The 21,655-nt window shown below is 49.0% G+C and overlaps 1 protein-coding gene across 3 annotated transcripts in view; it reads left to right on the forward strand.

The window, feature by feature from the left end:
- ERI3 (ERI1 exoribonuclease family member 3) overlaps nt 1-21,655 on the forward strand; it is a 245,271-nt gene that overhangs the window by 57,199 nt on the left and 166,417 nt on the right. For all 3 annotated transcript variants that reach the window (XM_048860341.2, XM_048860342.2, XM_048860343.2), the window contains exon 5: nt 1,783-1,874. In XM_048860341.2, coding sequence (XP_048716298.1) covers nt 1,783-1,874 — 92 coding nt within the window. The remainder of the gene's footprint in view (nt 1-1,782; nt 1,875-21,655) is intronic.

The raw sequence follows: 21,655 nt of genomic DNA on the forward strand, positions 1-21,655 counted from the left end.
GAATTTACAAATGTAGAATTATGTAGAAATACCCTGCATTCAAAAATAAAACAATGTAAAACTTTAGAGTCTACAAGTTCACTCAGTCCTACTTCTTGTTCAGCCAATCGCTCAGACAGACAAGTTTGTTCACATTTGCAGGAGATAATGCTGCCCACTTCTCGTTTACAATGTCACCTGAAAGTGAGAACAGGCGTTCTCATGGCACTGTTGCAACCGGCGTCACAAGATATTTGTGCCAGATGCGCTGAAGATTCATGTGTCCCTTCATGCTTCCGCCACCATTCCGGAGGACATGTGTCCATGCTGACAACAGGTTCTGCTCGATAATGATCCAAAGCAATGTGGACTGACGTATGGTCGTTTTCATCATCTGAGTTAGATGCCATCAGTAGAAAGTTGATCTTTTTTTGGTGGTGGTGGTGGTTCAGGTCCTATAGATTCCATGGCAGAGTGTTGCTCTTTTAAGTCTTCTGAAAGCACGCTCCACACCTCATCCCTCTCAGATTTTGGAAAGCACTTCAGATCCTTAAATCTTGGGTCGAGTGCTTTAGCTATCCTTAGAAATCTCACACTGGTACCTTCTTTGCATTTTGTCAAATCTGCAGTGAAAGTGTTCTTAAAATGAACAACATGTAGTGGGTCATCATCCGAGATTGCTATAACATGAAACACGTGGCGGAATGTGGGTAACACAGCTGGAGACATACAATTCTCCCCCAAGGAGTTCAGTCAGAAATTTAATTAACACATTATTTTTTTAACGAGCATCATCAGCACCGAAGCATGTCCTCTGGAATGGTGGCTGAAGTATGAAAAGGCATACGAATCTTTAGCACATCTGGCACATAAATATCGTGTGATGCTGGCTACAACAGTGCCGTGTGAACGCCTGTTCTTACTTTCAGGTGACATTGTAATTAAGAAGTGGGCAGCTTTATCTCTCACAAATGTAAACAAACTTGTTTGTCTGAGTGATTGGCTGAACAAGAAGTAGGACTGAGTGGTCTTGTAGGCTCTAAAGTTTTACATTGTTTTATTTTTGAGTTCAGCTATGTAACAAAAAAAAAATCTACATTTGTAAGTTGCACTTTCAGGATAAAGAGATTGCATTTCAGTACTTGTATCAGGTGAATTGAAAAATATTATTTCTTTTATTTATCATTTTTACCATGCAAATATTTGTAATAAAAAATAATATAAAGTGAGCTTTTTATACTTCATATTCTGTGTTGTAATTGAAACCAATATATATGAAAATGTAGAAAAACATCCAAAAATATTTAATAATTATTAAAAAATATTTAAAAATTTAACTTGGCATTCTATTGCTTAACAGTGAGATTAAAATGGCGATTAATCACGATTAACTCAAAAAAGTTAATCGCAATTTAAAAAATTAATCTAATGAGTTAACTGAAATTAATTGACAGCCCTAAAATATAATGTTACAGCTTATTTGATGAAGGGAAGGGGAAAATGGGTGTGGGGGGGCTAAGTAATATTTTATGATTCCTGTTCTTTTGTGAGCAGAGCTTTTGTAGTGTCTGATAAGATCATCTCTGCACTGGTCGCCTGTTGTTTCCTGTTGGAAATCTTCCAAGGTCCAAACGTGCTCTTGTTGAGATGATGTGAGCGAAGAAAGGGAGAGAGGGGTGGGGGCTGCTGCTGGATAAGATCACAATTTTCTTCTTGTCTGATAGCGAGGAGCTTATCTGTGTTTAACTGTTGTGGCTCTTCCCTGTCTACAAAGCTCATCCTCTTTCCCTGCGTTCCTTTCAGAGGGTCGATGAGTGGATGGCGAAGGAAGGCCTCTTAGATCCTAGCGTCAAGTCGATTTTTGTAACCTGCGGAGATTGGGATTTGAAAGTAATGTGAGTATGGGAAGGGAAGCTGCACAGGGTTTTGTTACTGCATGCTTGTGGGAAATGTTTCCTCCTTTCCCATTGCCTAGCTCTTGCTGGTGCAGTGGGATGATTCGTGTAACTTCATGCACGTTTTTGTTTGGTGGGGAGGGAAAGAGCATGTTGATGATTTCCTCTCCCTGTTAATTCTCACATCTTAGTTCTGCTGGGGCCTTGTCTCAGTTCAAACCAACACTCACCTTAACAGTGTGTTTCAGTTGATGCTGAAAAACTCGCATGTTCTCTCCGTACCATCCCGATTCCGGCAGCGTTCCCCGTCTGCCTCCAAGCCCCGACTGCTTACAGGTATTGAGCTGCCCGTAGTCTTTGTCCACTGCATGGTTGTTGAGGGCCATGCATAATCAGAAGTGATAACGGCAAGGGGAATGGGAGGAAGATTGATCAAGGAGAAAGGCTTTGTACATGGTCACTGGGTAGGGTAGCAAGTGAGTTTGACCCCACACCCATTGAAGGGTTTAAACTGGGGGCTTTGGGATAGCTCCATTTGTATCCATTATTTTCTCTGAATTGGCAAGCGCAGTAGGATGTTCCTTCTGTTTCTACCCATTCTGGTCCCTGGCTACTTGATCTCTGCCCCTCTCCTGAGTGCGACCATGTGGCAGGCTTCGAGGATAAATACCTGCCCCTTCCTGGAAATGACGTTCCATTTACCACATTGTGCCGCATGCAGCCAGCACAGCCTCAGGGAATAAAGAGTGGGGCGGAAGGGTGTATGTATGTAGGGTGGTCACTGGTTCTGTATTCCTGAATCGAGGGATGACCATTGGCTAGCTTTCGTAGTCCAGACCTTCTCTGTCTTCCTGGTGTACCAAATGGACAGTAGCTGCTGGGCCGTCATCTAAAAGAAAAATAAAAACCCGGGGTCCAAGGCTGGCATGCTAGAGTGGTGCGCTCAGTAACTGCAATCACGTTTACAGACTGGCTGGTCCGTGCTGCAAGTGGCCATTTAGGCGTCGATGTCGCCATTTGCATACATGCATATCGGTGTACCATTCTGCACGCGTCTTTGCACATTGAGTTGGGCCTGCTATTTAAAAAGTAGCCCTTGCGGTCTAAGAAGGAAATGACGCAGAATGCAGTGTAGGATACATAGTGTCACAGAGCCCTGAATTCACCTGGGCACCCATCACCTTTCAGTGGCTTTTCTTTGTTTAAGTGCCCGGTAAAGGCTGCTGTTTTTATCACATCGATCAAGGCGCGGGCTTGACACGTCCAGCACTCAACTGACATCTACAACTCGCCATTGGTGTTGCTTGGTTTTCAGTTTCACATCCATTTCCCCTGGTGTTAAGGTTAAATAAAATGCACACAACTCTGGAGAAGGCTCCATTTCACAGTCTGGTCTTGGTGTAGCTGCTGGTCCTTCTCTGCTCGCACTCTGGTTCGTGAGATCTTGAGAAACACAGGGACTGAAGTTGCAGCACAAGCCCTGCAGGGACGACAAATCTGCTCTCATCTAGACAAAATCATTGCTCACTTGCCCTTGTGTCAACAGAGAGGTCTTTATCAGGGCCATGCCTCGGGTTGACGTGGACACCTTTCCCTTATGTGTATTACTGTGGGGTTTAATTTCCATGTAATTTTGTATTTAAACTTTTACAGAAGACCAGCACAAAGAAGGCGTTGGGGGTGTTGGCCGGTCATTTCTGATCTGTTCTCCCCTCTTGGCTCTTCCATGCCTTACTGCTGTATTGAGTCAGGCCTTGATCCTACTCCTTCTGGTGTTACTAGGGAAGGGTGCCCATGTACAAGGCCAGTCATTCTGTCTCTTTCATTGTGCATGTAACTGCTTTTCTAGCGGGGGTGTACAGCCTAGGGTAGCTTCTGTATTGAATAGGCTACCTTCTAGGTTTGCTAGCCAGAAGCTGTATTTTGGGGATGGAGGGCAGGGCTGTGGTCTCTTTATTTTGGGGTTGCTGATTTTTCTCCAAGGCCCCAAACAGCTGTTCAGCGTCCCACCGTTGATTCCCGCAGCTGTTCAGCATCCCACACGCTCCCAGCTTCCATTGGCTGGGAATGGCGAGCAGCGGTGGGCTGTGCCTGTGGACGGTCAATGGCAGCAAAATGTCTTGTGGCCCGCAATCAGATTACACCAGGGGTCGGCAACCTTTCAGAAGTGGTGTTCCAAGTCTTTGTTTATTCACTGTAATTTGAGGTTTCGCGTGCCAGTAATACATTTTAACGTTTTTAGAGGGTCTCTTTCTATAAGTCTTTAATATATAACTAGACTATTGTTGTATGTAAAGTAAATAAGATTTTTAAAACGTTTAAGAAGCTTCATTTAAAATTAAATTAAAATGCAGAGCCCCCTGGACCGGTGGCCAGGACCCAGGCAGTGTGAGTGCCACTGAAAATCAGCACACGTGCCATAGGTTGGCTACCCTTGGATTTCACTGATGAGCTGCAGGTTGCCCACCACTGGTTTAGATAATGGCACAGAGAATACACTTATAAAGTTTGTAGACGATACCAACCTGGGAGGGGTTGCAAGTGCTTTGGAGGATAGGATTAAAATTCAAAATGATCTGGACAAACTGGAGAAGTGGTTTGAAGTAAATAGGATGAAATTCAATAAGGACAAATGCAAAGTACTCCACTTAGGAAGGAACAATCAGTTGCACACATACAAAATGGGAACTGACTGCCTAGGAAGGAGTACTGCGGAAAGGGATCTGGGGATCATTGTGGACCACAAGCTAAATATGAGTCAACAGTGTAACGCTGTTGCAAAAAAAAGGTGAACATCATTCTGGGATGTATTAGTAGGAGTGTTGTAAGCAAGACATGAGAAGTAATTCTTCCGCTCTACTCCGCGCTGATTAGGCCTCAACTGGAATATTGTGTCCAATTTTGGGTGCCACATTTCAGGAAGGACATGGACAAATGGGAGAGTGTCCAGAGAAGAGCAGCAAAAATTATTAAAGGTCTAGAAAACATGACCTCTGAGGGAAGATTGAAAAAATTGGGTTTGCTTAGTCTGGAAAAGAGAAGACTGAGAGGGAACATAACCATTTTCAAGTATGTAAAAGGATGTTATAAGGAGGAGGAAGAAAAATAGGTTTTCTTAACCTCTGAGGATAGGACAAGAAGCAATGGGCTTATATTTCAGCAAGGGCCGTTTAGGTGGGACATTAGGAAAAACTTCCTAACTGTCAGGGTAGTTAAGCATTGGAATAAATTGCCTAGGGAGGGTGTGAAATCACCATCATTGGAGACTTTGAAGAGCAGGTTAGACAAACACCTGCCAGGAATGGTCTAGATAATTAGTCCTGCCTTGAGTGCAGGGGACTGGACCAGATGACCTCTTGAGGTCCCTTCCAGTCCTATTATTCTATCCTTGGCATCTAGGGTTGGGTGAAGTCCCTGTTTATCCTCTTTCTGGCTCGTGTGCATCGTACGTAGGATAGAGTGACTTTTTGGACACAGCGGTCTTGATGACATGTGCACCCTACCTCAGGTCTGCCATGGGCCTGCCATCAGCTCATTGACCTGATTCCACGGGGTCGCTCCCTCCTCACATTGAAAAATGCAGTAGTCTTTGGAAGTAGTTCAACTACAACCCCCTGAACAGAGCAGGGTGAATGGTGTCTCCCCCAGCAGGGGTATGGGAGCTGGCCAGCCAGAGGTGCTGTGTAGCATGCTGGAGCTTGGAAACTTAACTCTTCATTTGTGACCTGTCATTTCCGGCCAGTTGGAAAGAGAGACCCCACAAGGGTGCCGTGAGTGGAACGAGTGGTTCGGTTCTCTCTTCTCTGTTTTTTTTTTTTTTTTTTTTTTTAACTGTTATGTTAAGAATTTCATCTCTAAGCTTCTCCAAGGCAAAGTGGAAAATGCATTTCATGTTTCCAAGCTCACGGAAACGGAGTCTGCCCTCAACCTGTTAGCGAATAGCACATCACTCTGCTCTGGCGCTGATTGGGCACAGCCAGGTGTAGCGTCACATCTGATTAGCAGCATGCCAGTGAATGGGGCTTGAGTAAGAACTCACTGCCAGCTCAGGCTTGTCTCACTTCCCATTACTTTTATCCATCACCTCAAATGCCAGATCTCCCTCCTGAACTAATTAAGTTTGCATGTGTGTAGACACATTGCCAAATGGGGTTTAGCAAAGCAGAACTGAGCTACATCTCTTTTTAAACAGGAAAGGCAGAGAACGGCAACAGGGCCATATGGACAAAAAGATGCAGCTTCTGGGATGCAGCATGTCCAGGAAACATGCCAAAGACTAGCCCTGGGGGGCTGTGCGGGATGCGCGGTGTGCTCCGGGAAGGGCTGCCCAATGCACCTGTATAAATAACTGGCACTTCTCCGGGTGGGGAAAAGGTGGTGGCTACTTGTCCAAGTATCAGTGGAGTGAAGGGCTTGATGTTTGAGTGTACTACAGAGATAATTTGGCAGCATTAACTGGTACTAAAGTTCTCTTGCATTCCAGAGGAACACCAGTAAAACTAGGTGAGATGCGTCTGAAAGAACACGATCAGCACTGCACAGCTAAGGGGCGTGTGTTTGAGGCTATGCCTGACATTTTCAGGCCGTCTTCATGTTGGGGGAAATAGTAGAATACCTGCTTTTGGTGCATAGCCCTTTGACCACTTGTCTTCCTCTAGGATCTCTGATCCTCAATAGCCCAAAAGTGGCTTCTCACATCCCCCTGCTTAAGGATCACTTCAACTCTCCGCTGAAACGTACCCCCTCTGGGGTGAAGCATGGCAGCTATTCTGTGCTAGCAGACCTGCATATGAGGGGGCATGAACTTGAATAACGTGTTATTGAAACTCCAAGGGGAGTTGGTGACATGTGGAACTTGACCAGGATACCAGGACTAACTCCACTCGCTCTTGTGAAAACCAGGTCTCTAATAACCACGGAGGGTCAGGTCCTCTTTGTCTTCCTTAGCACCTCCGGTAGCCTAGTGCCCCTAGCAATATGCCTGTCTTCTTCAGGAGAAGAACCCCACCTACTGAGTCATTAACTCCATTTCTCGCAGCATCGCTTCCTTGCTTATGAAATCTTCAGAGGTCCTAGCCAGAGGCTGGCCTGGTTTCCAGCCCTGCTTCTCCTTTTATCAGCTTCCTGTTTTAATAATAGGTTCCACTTCTATAGCACTTTTCATCTGCGATTCTCAAGTGCAAACACCTTGAGACCATCTCTGCCCAACAGGGGCAAGCTCCAGCCTTTTTACCCAGCTTTCTCCTGCTGTGCAGTGTTCTCGTTTTCCGTTGATCCTGGTTCAGTCATGCTCAACGGGAACGGGTAGGCAGCAGGAGTGTTCAGTGCTGCCCCATGGAAGAATCGTTAAGGAGCAAGATTGTGTTCACACCTCCGTGGGCTGGAGGAGATCTGAGGCGTTACTGGGTTTGGGCTGTCCTGTCTGTCTCGGGTATTTCCGGTGCACCTGTCATTAGGGTCAGAGGATGATGGAGGGGAGGGGGCGCTAAGGAAGATGGTCGCCCAGAGACTGTTTCTCTTTGGCTGGGCCCATACTGTAGGAGGTGTAACACCAGTTGTGCACTGCGTTCCTCCCTGTCCCAGGGTACAGGTATTGTGGGGTGGTGGGCAAGCAAACAGGCTGAATTGTGGTGACCGTGGGTAGAAAGGGGCAAGGCCGATGCCTCAGTGCTGGAGATGGGGACTGGGTGGGTGGGATGGGTAAACAAGTAAGGTAGAAAAAGTCAGAAGTAGGCTGTGGTGAACCTGCCAAACCCAATGGAGGGCCTTGATGCAGGAGGAATTCCTGTGTATTAAGGCAGCACCCTGTGAATGGCTAGAGAAACCCCGGTCTGTGGCAGGGGAGGTGGAAGTGCTGCTGCTTGGGGCTTTAACACCTGTATTTGGCGTGGATCCTCCAGGTGACATGAGATCGTTTGGCTGCAGTGATTGTTTTTCTTGTGGAGTGGAACTTGTTTGGAATACCCAAGATCTCAAGGGTTTTCTGTTCAATCTGCCTCCTCCAGCCAGGCATGTGAATCACAAGAACCTAGATGTGGGGGAAAGTCCAGCAGCTTCTGTGGTGGGCTGTGGAGGTTTTCCAAAGCTGATAAGGATGCCCAGCCTTGCCACAACCACCTGGGATGGGCTGTAAACCCCCAGAGCGTGTGGCAGAATAGGAGACGCTTCTTACTTTTCCTAGGTGGATTAAATCCCTAGCAGAGACAGAGTGCCAAGCTCGAAAGGGGGCTGGAAAATGAGAAGCTGATCCTGTCTTTGTATTTGGATCGACTGCTGATGAGCACGAACCAGGCTGGAGAGGGAGAGACGGCTGTTCTCTTCCCACCTCTCCCCTTCCCTCTTGTTAAGATGCAATTTCTTTAATGAGGAAAACCTCCTGAGTGGGAACATCACCTTTCTGAAGGCTTGTCCTGACAAGGCAATTCAAGCCGACAGTCACATATCAGCTTCAACAAATACAAGTCACTCATTATAAAACCTCTTCCACCACCCTCCCCCAAAAAAGCCCTCTCTGTCCTCAGACAAGGAAATGAATCATCCTCCTGCTCTCGAATACATCATGACAGTAGTGGTTCTAATGAGAGAGGGCCATTCATTCTGGGTGTAAAGTTCCCTGTGTCGGCACAGAAATGTTATTAATTAAAGAAGCTACCTGAAGCAAAAGATGAAAGGGGCACCAGACCTGCCAAGCTAAAACACACGAGTGAGGATAGAGCCTCGTTAGGCACACAGGGTGTGCGCTCAACAGGAGAATTCCTTTAGCCTATTGCAAGGCTTGACTTTCGGAGTTGAAAAGCTGCAGGGCCACGCTCAGACCTGGTATAAGCAGGCTCAGTCCTTGGCCCAGGTTCAGCAGTGTTGCCCCTGAAATGTAACTTGCACCAGTGATTAAGTGATAAAACTTACACTGAGGTAGCATTTGATGACACGTGTAACATACATCTTGAGGGGCCAAAAAGGGGGAGCAGCTTATGGATGTGTTGGGATTTCAGTGGAAACACAGGATGCTTGACACTTAGCTGAATTGAGCTCTTGTTTTGTAAACTCTTTGGGGCAGGGGATTTGGCTTAGTATGTTTTCCCTCTTTTAAAACGCTGTCTTATCTGTCTGCATATATGGACCCCATCACCTCCCAAGCCTTCATGGATTTATCCTTTAACACCCGTCTGGCCTAGAGAAGTATTATCCCCCTTTCATAACGAGGGAAGTGAGACACAGTGAGATTAAGTGCCATGCCCAAGGTCATTCACACAGTCTGAGGCAGAGCTGGGAATTGAACCCACTCTTCTGAGTCCCAGTCCAGTGCCTTAACCAGAAGACCATCCATCTAACCCTGTGCATGGTTACAGGATTACATAAAAATGAGTGCCATCAGATCCATGAACGTACCAGGAATATCAGTGGCAGAGGTGTTGCTAACTGTATGTACTCCAAAGCAAAGATGCTATTGTAATGCTTTCTGTGGCAGATCCAAGGATTTCTTCACAGAAAACGACTTGTGCAGAAGTTTTTTATTTTGTTAAGTCAGTGGTAAAAGGCAAATGCTCTCTCTCTAATATAGCGATAAAACATAGTGAAGTGGCTTGAAATGTTTATAGGCCTTGGTGCACTTTTTAGGATGCACATTAGTGAACTCTTAGCAGGGAATTATACCGTTGCTTTATTTATTTTACTGTTTTAATTCTTCTTTTGCGAGTTATGCTGACAAGTCAGCTGCAAGTTAAGAGCAAATCAGGCTTCTTTAGAATGACGGAGGCCTACCCAGCAGGCTCAAGGGAGGAATGCTTTTGCTCTTTCAAATCTGGGACCTTAGTGTTTTAGTGGGTTGGCACTTCCTAGCCTTTTGCTTCTAGAGGCTTGGGTTAAAATCCATGTTTGGTCATGAGTGAAAGTGAATTGATAGCGTTAGTATACCCCTTGTGGATGCTCTTCTCTATGACAGTACCCAGGATGGGCCAGGCAGTCTTTGCTTGGGGGAGTAGTTTTGTAGGCCACGATTCAGGTGCATTGACAGGACCATGCATCGGAATTTGGCAGAAAACCTTCTTGCTTTCTCTGCCTCTAGCCATGTTTCAGTCTGAGCTCAGAAGGGGCCTGGGACTGGGATAGCTTGGGGTGTGGCAGGGCAGAGGTGAGGGGCATCAGAGCTGTGTGTTGGGAACCCAAGACTGGACTAGTAGTGGGGGGAGGGGGGAGAGCCTGCAGGTTGGGAATAGAGCAACATCCGCAGAGATTGAGGTGCATTGGCAGGGCTAAGTAGGAAAAGCTCGTAAAGGCGTCTTCCCACCTGCTCGAGTCTAGCAATTGCAGTGAGTCCCTCACTGTTAATTCACCAGCAGCACTGACTAAAGTCACTTAACTGACCACCACAGAGTTGGTGTATTTTAAAAACAAAATTAACTGAAGTCATTTTTGTGAAATAAGTTCTGTATTTTTCCTTTTAAGATCCCCCCGCCCCGTATTTATTTCAAATGTCTCGCAGTCTTGGCCTTCATTATCCCTTTGCAGGGACTGCCTCTGGTGGCCATCTTCTGTTTCTAGTTCTGTTTGAGATCTGATGGTCCATGAGGAGTTCTGTGACATGCCTGGTTTCTCTGAGATGTGTAACTTTTCCTGAATTCCTTTTGGGGAAAGGCTTGTAATGATACCGTTTCTGTAGGAGTTACCCTGCCCAGACTGTAAACGCCAGTGTTGCCAGTCTTCAGCACGCACAGGGTAAGGGCCCTGTTCCTGGTTCTGATGTCGTTGGAGAGGTGCTGGTTGAAAACATTGTGAACTTTGACGTGAATCCATCTCAAGAGGGTGTGGATGCTTCTGTTTGGGAATCAGGAACATAGAGTGAGGAGCCAGAAAAGTGGCGATGATTTTGTAGGCAATAGAGAAACGCTGGAGAGATGGGGTAACGTGGGGAAGAGTGAGAGAGAATGCCGTTGATATCTGGGCATGAAGCGGGGAACCACCACTGGAATGAGGTGCGGTGGGTTCTGCACCACTGGGTGTCTTTACACAGAGATTGGCGGCCTTGCTGAAAGAGATGCTCTAGTCCAACCACTAGTTATTGGACTCGAAGCCTTCACTTGTGTAAAAAGGAAGAACCATTCCCTCCACTGCAGGAATCCCTGGGTGAAATTCTGTGGCCCTTGCCATGCAGAAAGACTCACTCGATGGTCCCTTCTGGTTTTAGAGTCTATGAATCTGTGATATGGAGGAATGGTAAAAAGCAGATTAATGTGATAGGGAGAGGAGGACTGGCACGCTCCTGGAGCCCTGGGCCTAAAGGGGCGCCCCTTCCACCTGCATTTCTTCCGCACAGTGCCCCCTTCTTCCCCCCTCCCAAGCAATCTGAAAGACTGGTATCATGAAGACCACAGGCACTGAATGCCTGTAGGGGCTTGGGCAGTTTTGTCCATTGGCGTGTGTGTGAGAGCTACAGCAGTGCGTGATTGTGAGGCACATGCGACTGTGAGGAATCTGATTGTCTGGCTTTGGACAGCCACATCGCTTCACCTGCTTTAATGCGTCAGCTTTGTACTCTGGGGGCCCCAGCTCTCTCTCTCGAAGCCTAAGCAAAGCTGTTGTGTGTCGGCACTTGCCTTCCCAATGACTTGGCTGGACATCGCTTCTCTGGTTGGAGAGCCTCCAGAACGTGTAATGCTTCCAACCGGGCAGCGCTGCGCTCCCATTTCACCGACTCCACTCTTACCATGAGGTGGTTGAGGTCTAATATAACTCGCAACTCGTATGCTTGCTTGGCAGTATTTTCTCCTTGTCGTCACTGCTGTTGGGGGCCATTTCTCCAGATGGGTTCAGCGCTCTCAAGTCTTTTTCCTCTTCAGGCTCCTTGTTGTCAAAGACTGATTGAGTCACCTTGAGTCCATCTCAATGTTTTCCTTACCTGGCATTCTCTAGTGCCTTGCCCTGCAGCGTCCCACCATTTCCTGAGGAGCAGGGGGCATGGGCTCCAGGATCCCAGCCCTGAGGGAACTGGAACTCAGTGCTAGCCTTCAGAGTCACTAGCATGATCCATTCTGACAGGTAGTCCCTGTTCCATGGGCATGGCCGGGGCACTTGCTTCTTGCGGTGTTGAGCCAAGCTCTCCAAAGCTGGAATTTTATGTTCTGGGATCATCCGGGATAGACTTGAAAAGACAGATTGAGACACCTAGAGCAAACGGAGGAACAAGAAGTGAGATGGGAGAGAATGGAGGAGGGAAGGAAGAGGGATATGGAGCAGCAACAGGGTGTGTGGGGGAAAGCTCGCCTAGCTCTAGTTAGCATTATCGGCTTCTCTTTGGACACTAACATTCCTCTGGCCTTTGGCTTTCTCCTCCCTTCTCTTCACAGCTCCCTCGTTCCTAGGTGCGCATTTCCTTCCCTTCTCCAGCTTCCCCCAGGCAGTCTCCACCTTTGCTGCATTGACTCCACTTCTCTGCACGCCGGGCCATAGAGTCTGCTGAGGCAGTACTGGGGTTGGTGTTGCCAATAGGAAGTCCTTAGGCAAAGGGTGAACATGACTTCCCCTTCACATGGATGTCCTCTTCAGTCTGCACGCTGTGGGGCTGGGGTGAAGCTGCCATGGTCTCTCCTCTGTGGTAGCGTGCTGCACTCCCAGCTCTGAAGAGAGCGGTTACATTTTATGGACCATTTAGCTTCCCAGTGGTGATCCTAATTCTTCACAGCATATATGTGCCATTTCTTGGTTATTAAAAAGACCCCTGAAAGGGAGCTGCCCTCTGAGCTAGTGCTCTTCCATGCAGTTAATTATGGGAGGGTTTTGCTTATATCATGAGGTTTAATATCTCCAAACTCTCTCTGTGCTAGGAAGATGAATTAACACCCATCTCTCCGTGCTGCTACAGAGAATGACCCTTGTGCTTTGTCTCTGAGGAGAGCGGGAGGAAGACTGTTCCTCTCCGCTGTAATACAAACCTTGAATTGCTCAAAAGCAAATCCACTAGCTTTCTGTGTGGAGATCAAGGGAACTCTAAAGGCTAGCTGGCCAGGTGTCTCTCTTTCATCTAGCTACACTTATATTGTGTGACACATCAGGTGCCAAAATAGCTTCTGTTCCTTAGGGGCCTGAGCAGGCTCCACGGTTACTGGGAAAGGGTGATTACCTTTGACTGACAAGTTAGCCGAAGGAAGGATCACAACTGTTACATAGCAGGTACGAGATGGATGGAGGTGGTTAAGGGAGGTTCTCAGCATGTTCGTGTGATGTGTGCATGGTAGCAGGGGAAACAAATCATTAGGCTGTATATTTCAGGTGTGGGGAAGCTGCCAAGGTCCCCTGGCATTGTAAAATGCCAGGCAGAATGCAGCGGTGTGATCTAGCTGGTGAGGCCAGGCTGAAGAAATGCACAGCACTGGGTTGGTGTGAATGGATCAGTGCGTGCACATGCACTGAGGTTGTGTGGGATTTCATCGCAGGGTTATCGTGCTTACCGAGAACAGTCTCATGGCATGGCCACATTAAAAGAAATTAGAGCTTAAAAGGAGAGTGTGACGTCATCAATAGCTAAAGTTCCCTTTGGTGGCTGTGGGCCGGAAGCACATGAAGAGTTTAAGGAGATCTAACCCTGTCAGGTTTAGGGTGGGTTTGCGTAAGGGGGAAATTCCCATCTGTGGGGCCAGGGTGTCAGACGACTCTGACTTGCCACTTCCGAGATGTTCCCTTAGAACCTGGTAAGGGCTCTGTTATAGAACCCAGAGGAGCAGAGAGTCTCTGGGTGCCTGACAGTCCCTTTTCGCTGCTGATTCTCTCTCACAGGCAGCCTCAGGCTGCCTGTCTCTTTGTTAAGAGAGTGACAGCGGTGTGACACTGTGAAAATAATTACTAACAAATCACAGTGCTGACTGCAAACAGCTCGCCGTCTTCAGAGGCCTGTCAGGGAGCATTAGATCAGGAGTGCAAGAGTTGCACAGCGGCTTGGGTGCTTGCGCTCAATACGGGGCTCGGGAGAGAGTTCTCAGACCTTTCCCCCATTGTCCCTTCCCTCTCTCGCTCTTCCCATCCATCTCGTCTCCCTTGCCCATGGAGGGGTAAGCCTGCTAATGGCGCAGTCCCCTTGGGAGAGGCCAGGGCGGTACAACCAGGCTCGCGGGCTCAGTGACCTGGCACAGTGCAATGGGAGGCTGCTGGCGGGAAGCTCAGGCTGAGGTGTGCTGAAACTATTGAACTTTGCTCCTCGCTCTGCCTGGTGCCCAGAATACAAACGCCCTGTTGTCCTGTATGGAGTGGCTGGGTTGGCTCTGCAAGAGCCCCCCGGGCAGCTGGGGCCGTGTCAAGCTACGCTCCAAGGACTGCGTCTCTTCCTGTGTCCCCTCCCCCCGGTGCTCCCAAGAACACGGGGCAATGATTCTTATGGCCATGCATTTGTGTGCCCCTTTGATGGGTCCCTGCCCTGATGAGCTTACAATCTAGGTGAAAAAACATACAGGAGGGAGCGTGTGCACACCTGCCAGCTCTAGTCAGTGCGTGTGACTGACTGGGTATGTTTGGCAATGTGCTGTGGAGACTCCAGGAGTGGACAGGGTGCGTCTGAATTCTACTGTGCTATCCCCTGGTGATGCAAGGCGTATAAAATGAGAGCTGAGAGCAGAGGGGGATGGTTAGCAGGGGAAGAAGAGTGGAAGGAAGAGGGAGAAGGGTGTAGGAGACCAGGATTTGGGGCTGGTTTCTGGCTTCGTGGCCCAGGAGCACTGCAGAAGCTTTGCATGGTTCCACGGTGATCTGAAAGGTGGGCAACAGAGGAAAAGGCAGGGCCCTGGCAGACCCCTGCAGAAGGAGGGCAGGGGAGCAAGCAGCTTCTCTGAAGGCAGCATTGCGAGTGGTTGGCAGGAGAGGGCAGAAGCTCAGGATGGAGAGTCTCTCAGACACCAAGGTGATGGTGACTCTCACACAGAGTGGCTGAGAGGGATCAGGATGGAGGCCTGTAGGTTTAGCCACCATTGGGTACTCTAAGGTCCATCTCAGGGGTGGAGTGGATGAAGCTGGGCTGGAGGGGTTCCTGGAGGGCTTTAGAGGAGAGGAAGCTAAGTTGTTCGGTGAAGGGTCCCCTTGCGCTGGGAAGCGAAGGACCAGTCTGCACGCTGAGATTTCGCTGGCATAGCTATGTCTGTGTGGGGCGTGCAGAGGTGCGGTTTGTGAAGTGTGCCTAGTGTAGACGTGCTCACACCCATAAAACTGCACTTTTGCCAATGTAACTTTATTTGCTTGGGTGCGGGGATGGAGGGGAGCGGGAATAAGCTGTACCACTGAAAGCGCAGGTTGCTGGTATAAAGCTGCATCCACATGAGGCGTGCTGGTACATAGTACTCCCAGTGTAGGCCTGGCCACCGGGAAGGGCCAGGAGAGCTGCTGCTGAGGCCGTGCAGCATCTCTCTGTGTCCCACCTGGTAGTACTGGAGATCCAGCAGCATCTGACATGCACACTTGGGCAGCCTTTGAAGAAGAGGGGAGTCCCACAAAAGCCTTCCTGTTGCCTAAACGGGTAGCTCTCCTCTAGCGCTGTCTGCTCCTCCTCCTCCCCCTTGTCGTCAGTGGCACTTCTGCACTGGTTAAAGAGCTGATTACACCAACAGGTGATTGCATGCTAATAACTAACGAATGCAGGAGAGGGGTGCATGGTGACGGGGAAAGCAGGGAGTGCTTTCTATCCCTGGTCTCTTGGCTGCAGCAGCCTGCTCCAGCAAGCAGCCTTCACCCCCATTCTATCTCATTTACCCGAGTGATTTTTCTGGTTGTTCAAATCTGTAAATAACGTTGCTGACGTGTCTAGCTAGATGCAGAATGTGATGGTGGAGGGGGAGGGACAGCACTTGGAAAGGCCTCGCTCACCAACTCATACAATATTTATACAGGGCTGGGAGTCAGCTGCGGTGACCTCTGAGGTCACACAGTTAAACAGCTTCTGCACCCCCTTGCATTCTAATTGCTGCACTTGTCCTTTGCTCTGGAGAATTTGCCTGCTCTGTGTCTGGTGAAGCACATGCTAATGGCAGCCTGTTCCTGAGGTGGAGGAGCATTCTCTCTCTACAATGAAAGCCAAACTTGTTTACGCTCACGCAGATCTAAATTGGGGCTTAGCGCTTCCGTGGAAAATCAGATTCAGACCTTGTTATCCGGGGGGGGGGGGGGGGGGGCAGGCTGCTCCGAACACAGCAGGCATGAGAGAATGCTGGTGTGGTAACCATGCTGAGAGCTTGCTTAGGTATCATGTTCTGCTTTGCCTCGGGGGGTGTGTGAGTCTCTGTTTTTGTGCCTTCACACAGGAGAGAGTTTCCTTCTGCTGGATTTCTTTTCTCTCCCTCATGTTGCTCCAGCTGAAGTCAGGGAGGGGGCACAGATGTTGGTCAGGAGGAGAAAGCTTGGGTTGGCAGTGGAGATGAGCTTGCTGTGCATTTTGGTGCTGGAGGGGCAAGGACACCAGAAGAGGGTCTTTGTCTCTTGGGTTCAGACCACGGGACTGCCCTGCAAATGGATGCAAAAGAAGAAACTCTTCTGTGGTAGGTAAATAACATGTTGCTGTGAGGAGAGGAGGGCAGGTGCGTGCGCCAGGCAGGGGAACTCTGTGTTTAAGGGGCAGAAATTTCCCCATCCCTTCAGTGAGCAGCTGGGAATCTGTTGAGCAGTCCACTGTTGAGAGGTGGTCCCCATTGATGCTCTCCCTAGAGGGGAGATTCTTTCCAATTGACATTGAGATCCACAAGCTGAGCAGCATGAGGAAGCCCAAAGAGACTTCATCAGACTTGCATCTGATGAAGTGAGCTGTAGCTCACGAAAGCTCATGCTCAAATAAATTGGTTAGTCTCTAAGGTGCCACAAGTATTCCTTTTCTTTTTGCAAAGAGACTGTGCAGTCCACCTGCCTTAATTGGAAGAGCTGTCATGAATTTTCTGATGTCACTTTTCCTGTGGGGCTCCTTGTGCGCCTTGGGGACTCAGTGTTAAGTGTCTGCCGAGGGAGAGCTGTAAAATTTCAATATGAACCATTCAGCCCCAGGCCCGCATGCGGCAGGGCTGCAAAACTCCGGACCCTATCGTCAGAAACGTAAAGCACTGCAGGAAAGTCTGCTGGTCCAGTGACCCAGCTGGCTGCCCACATTCCTTAACCTGCCGTGTTGAGTTTAGAGGCCCCCTTCGTGGCAGAGAACTGGCTGCTCTTAGATTGGGGGGCTAATGGTACTTACATTATATTATTAGAGCCACCACCAAAATTGGGCCCAGTTGTTGTAAGCACTCTGACTCCCACTCTGAGTCCCTGCCCCAAAGAGATTACAGGCTACAAGACCGGCAAAAGGTGGGAAGGAAAAGAGAGACCGAGAAAGAAGGGAAATGACTTGCTGACAGTCACCCAGAAGGTGATGAAATTTGCAGAGCTGGACTTCAGTACAAACTTTTTCCAAACACCGTGCGTTGGTTCATGCCTCTAGGTCAGATGCTGCCATTGGCGATGCCGTTCTGTCTTCAGTATTAGCAATGGCTCTCCCTATGGGGATGCTGTTCGGGAGTCACCTGAAGTGGGTCACCCATAGGGACACCACTTGAAGAAGGTGCGGTTACTCACCTTGTGCAGTAACTGGAGTTCTTCAAGATGTGTGTCCCTATGGGTGCTCCACTTCCCTCCCTCCTTCCCCTCTGCTCCAGCATTTTCTCTCGTGAGTCTTAGTGGTAGAGAAGGAACGGAGGGCGGTTCGCCCATGCAGCTCTCTGTGTCCCTGCCACGGGGCATGAGGATTCCTAGAGCACATGCGTGGGCTGAACGGGCACTTGTAGTGAAAATCACTGGGTGCCTGAAGCGGAGCACCCGTGGGGACACGCATCTCGAAGAGCTCCAGTTCCTTCTCCTTTGAAACCCCTGCACATTCCTTCATTGATCTGGAAGGGTGCAAAGCCTCTGCTGTCACCGGAGCAGGAACCTAGACCCATGGGAATGATATTGGTAAATGAAAACAAAAAGCCGCATTCTGATCTTGCTTCCACTAATACCTCACTGACTTCAAGTGGAGTTATTCCTGATTCATCCCAGCGTACCAGGAAGCAGAATTAGGCCCAGCATATAGAGCTGTGACTCTCCTGAAGAGAACCTGCTGAGCGTTAGCACATCGATTTATTGTAGCATCGCATGAACACAATTGTTGATAAACGTTCACCTCTCGAAGGCTGAATCCCTGCTGTGTTGCAGCCCTACTTTCAATTTTGAGATCGCGTCTCAGCTCGACTCTGGACAGGGCGAATACCAACACAGAGCCGGATCCTGCTGAGTGCCTTCAACTCTCATTAGATCGAATAGCAGCTGCGGGCACTCAGCTTTTCAGGACTAGGCCGAAAGCTAATGAGTATAATGGTGACTTCTAGAGCTGCTGCCTTGGTGCTGTAGCAGAATTGTTTTTCTTGTGCGTGAATCACATTCGTTCTCTGCCGGAGCTAACCGCCTTATTCATTTGCCTGGTGCTTGGAGTGTTTGACTGTCAGGTGCCTCCCAAACTCCTTTGTCCCAAGCAGAAGTTGAGGGGGCAAGGGTATTGCCATAAAGGTGAGAGATGGCAACTACCTATGAAACTGTTAGATTCATGCAGGACGGCTCCCTAAGAGGCGTCTTGTCCAGGGCAGTCTTTAAGAATCCCAAGCATGGGAATTACAGCCTGTCCCTCAGGCCATTCTGGCAGAAATGTACCTTGCATATGCAGAAAAATTGCTTCCAAAACAAGCTGTGCAGAGGAAAGGATGGTTCTGAACGTGAAGGTAGTAGAATAATTGCTTAGGTCTGGGCTTGTTGGCCTCATTACACTAATTCAGTTAAAGATTAAGGGAAAACAATAACACACTCCAGTGAGTGGGGTTGTATGGGAATAGCTTCCCTTCTCAGGCACAAGGCTTATGATCTTGTGCATCACCACACCTCCCAGGGCCGTGCAGATCCACTGGTGTCTCCGCACGCCTTGTTGTGTGCTCTTCCTTGCATGTTGCCTCTTGTCTCTTATTACTAATGGAGCATGGATGCCTTTTAGCTGCTGGTCAGCCCTCATTAATATCTGGAAGTGACAGGTTGACATTTGTAAGGAAGACTTTCAGTGACCTTCGTGTTGTGTGTGTAATACCGGGCTCTGACTCCTTTACCATGCTGGTGCCTCAGGAATGAGTCCCATCCCTTTTCAAAGGGGCAAATCACTCTTTAACCCCTTCATGGCTGCCAGAACATACGTGTCTGTCTGTCTCCCTAGCTGTTCCCTACAGAACGTCCAGTCAAGGGAATGGCGTGTCTGTCTGTCCTGGCACGCATCCGTCTGTCCGGTTGAGGGTGTTACTGGTACACCGGTACGGCAGTGTTCTGATCTAGTGCTTGCTCACAAGACGCTGGAAGCAGAATCGAGTGAAGCTTAGTGCTGGGGCTGATAGCAGGGAGAGTGATCGGTGAAGCACCCACTGTGGATGCGAGGCCTAAAGGAAATTCTTTAGGAACTAAGAAGCTGCTGTGACACTGTTAGACTATTAAGCCTGGTATTTCAGAGAGAACCTTACCTTCAGCATATGGCCCCAATCATGCACACCCTCTGTAGGTACCATGGTGATGGACGCTGCCTAAAAGCCCGGATAACTCCTCCCTGCAATCTGACACGATGCTCCCTCTGGCCTGGAGTACTCCATACTGGCCAGTAGCTGTGCTGCCTGGTTCTCTCTACGGTCGGCATCGGTGTGGTAAAGTGGAGGAGAGCGTGCTCTCCTGGGACCCTGGATTCTGCCGTCCCAGCCAGTTCAAGGAGCGCAGCTGCCGGCTCAGCAATGACATTTATTAACTGTGGGGCTTTGAAAAGGACCGTGAGGAGCCATAGCGGCAGGAGCATGTAACTCTCCTCCTCGCCTCAGCCCATCCGAGGCAGGGCTGCTGGGGCTGAAATTCATTAGTGTTCCCTGACAGCCGTCGGAGGCTCACACTGCCTGTTCCCACTTCCTTCCTCTCGTGTCCCTGCTTCCTGCACACTGATATTTAAAGCTGACTTGCAGCTTATAGGCGCGTTGCACTGACAGTGGAGAGAGCTGCGATGGTGGGAGGAAGGCCAGGGGCGGGTGAAGGCACTGTCTCTGGGTTGGGAGGAAAACAGAGTGCTTTTTGACACTCACAAGTGTATTGTCTTTCTACAGCGGCCGCTTGTGAATTTTAACTGCTGCTGCCTCTTGGGCTGTTTGGCGTGCAGACGGGAAAGGATCTGCCGCGTTCTTGGCGGGAGGATGGGAACTTGGCGCTAGCGTAGCACGGAGCACTCCTCTCCGGCAGGGACCAGTAAAGCAGGGGAGCTTCCACTCTTGGACGGGGAGCCCCATCCTTGTGATCGCTTGTCCCACGCCCATCGCTCTGAGAGGTCTGGTGAGCAGGATGTCCAGCTTCTGTGAATTTAACCAAGCTACACCTCTCTGAGCTCTGGGTTTATTTTGAACTGATTGTGGTTGTGATTGTCAGGGCCTTGCCCCGCTCTTCAAACGAGTCTCAGACATGGGTAACTGCTTCTGTCTTTACTCGTTGGAGCCTCACGGAAAGGAGCATGAATGGGCCAATTGCCCTGTTCTCCTTATGCCTCTGTTCTGTTCCCAGGTGGTGCGTGTGTGGGGGGAGCTTCAGCTCTGCCCTTGGTAGTGAGTTTGTGTGTGGCTAATTTGACGACAGGTTTGTACCTGGGTTTGCTAGGCCCTTGCTGGCCCTGGGTGCTCTACCTGTCTGCAGGTGGGGCAGAAGACTACAGGAAGCAGCGGCATCCTAAGGGAATTTAGACTGTGTGCTTTAGACTCTGCCCAGTGAGTGTGCAAATAGCAAAGGGGGGTTCTGCATGCCTGGCGAGTCGTAGCTAGCTGTTTGTTTCATAGGTAGCTGGAAATAAACAAACCAGACTCTAGCCACCTCTGCTCTATACCGGTTAGCAAAATCCCACTCCCAGTAGAACCCGGCGGAGGTGAAGTGCACTGCACCGCTACCTGTAGAAACACTTGATACTTGGTTTGGGTTGGGCATGAAGGTCGATCATCCCCATTGGCAGGGAAGAGTGTCGCTTGAACAGTGCAAGGGCTTCAAGGTTGGGTGAATCAGGAGCCTCTTACCCTGGATTAAAATAATAAATGTTTGGATGAACTTGACACACTGAGCTTTAGAAACTGGTGGTCTGAACTATATTCTGTCTGTAGTTTCTGTTGTATACAATAAGAAAAAGAGTAACTTGTGGCACCTTAGAGACTAACCAATTTATTTGAGCATGAGCTTTCGTGAGCTACAGCTCACTTCATCGGATGCATACCGTGGAAACTGCAGCAGACTTTATATACACACAGAGGTCATAAAACAATACCTCCTCCCACCCCACTGTCCTGCTGGTAATAGCTTATCTAAAGTGATCATCAAGTTGGGCCATTTCCAGCACAAATCCTGGTTTTCTCACCCTCCACCCCCCCACACACAAACTCACTCTCCTGCTGGTAATAGCCCATCCAAAGTGACAACTCTCTACACAATGTGCATGATAATCAAGTTGGGCCATTTCCTGCACAAATCCAGGTTCTCTCACCCCCTCACCCCCCTCCAAAAACACAGGAGGTTACCAGCAGGATAGTGAGTTTGTGTGTGTATTTTTTGGAGGGGGGTGAGAGAACCTGGATTTGTGCAGGAAATGGCCCACCTTGATTATCATGCACATTGTGTAGAGAGTTGTCACTTTGGATGGGCTATTACCAGCAGGAGAGTGAGTTTGTGTGTGGGGGGGTGGAGGGTGAGAAAACCTGGATTTGTGCTGGAAA

Source organism: Caretta caretta, chromosome 8 (assembly GCF_965140235.1).
Source record: "Caretta caretta isolate rCarCar2 chromosome 8, rCarCar1.hap1, whole genome shotgun sequence".
NCBI lineage: Eukaryota > Metazoa > Chordata > Testudines > Cheloniidae > Caretta > Caretta caretta.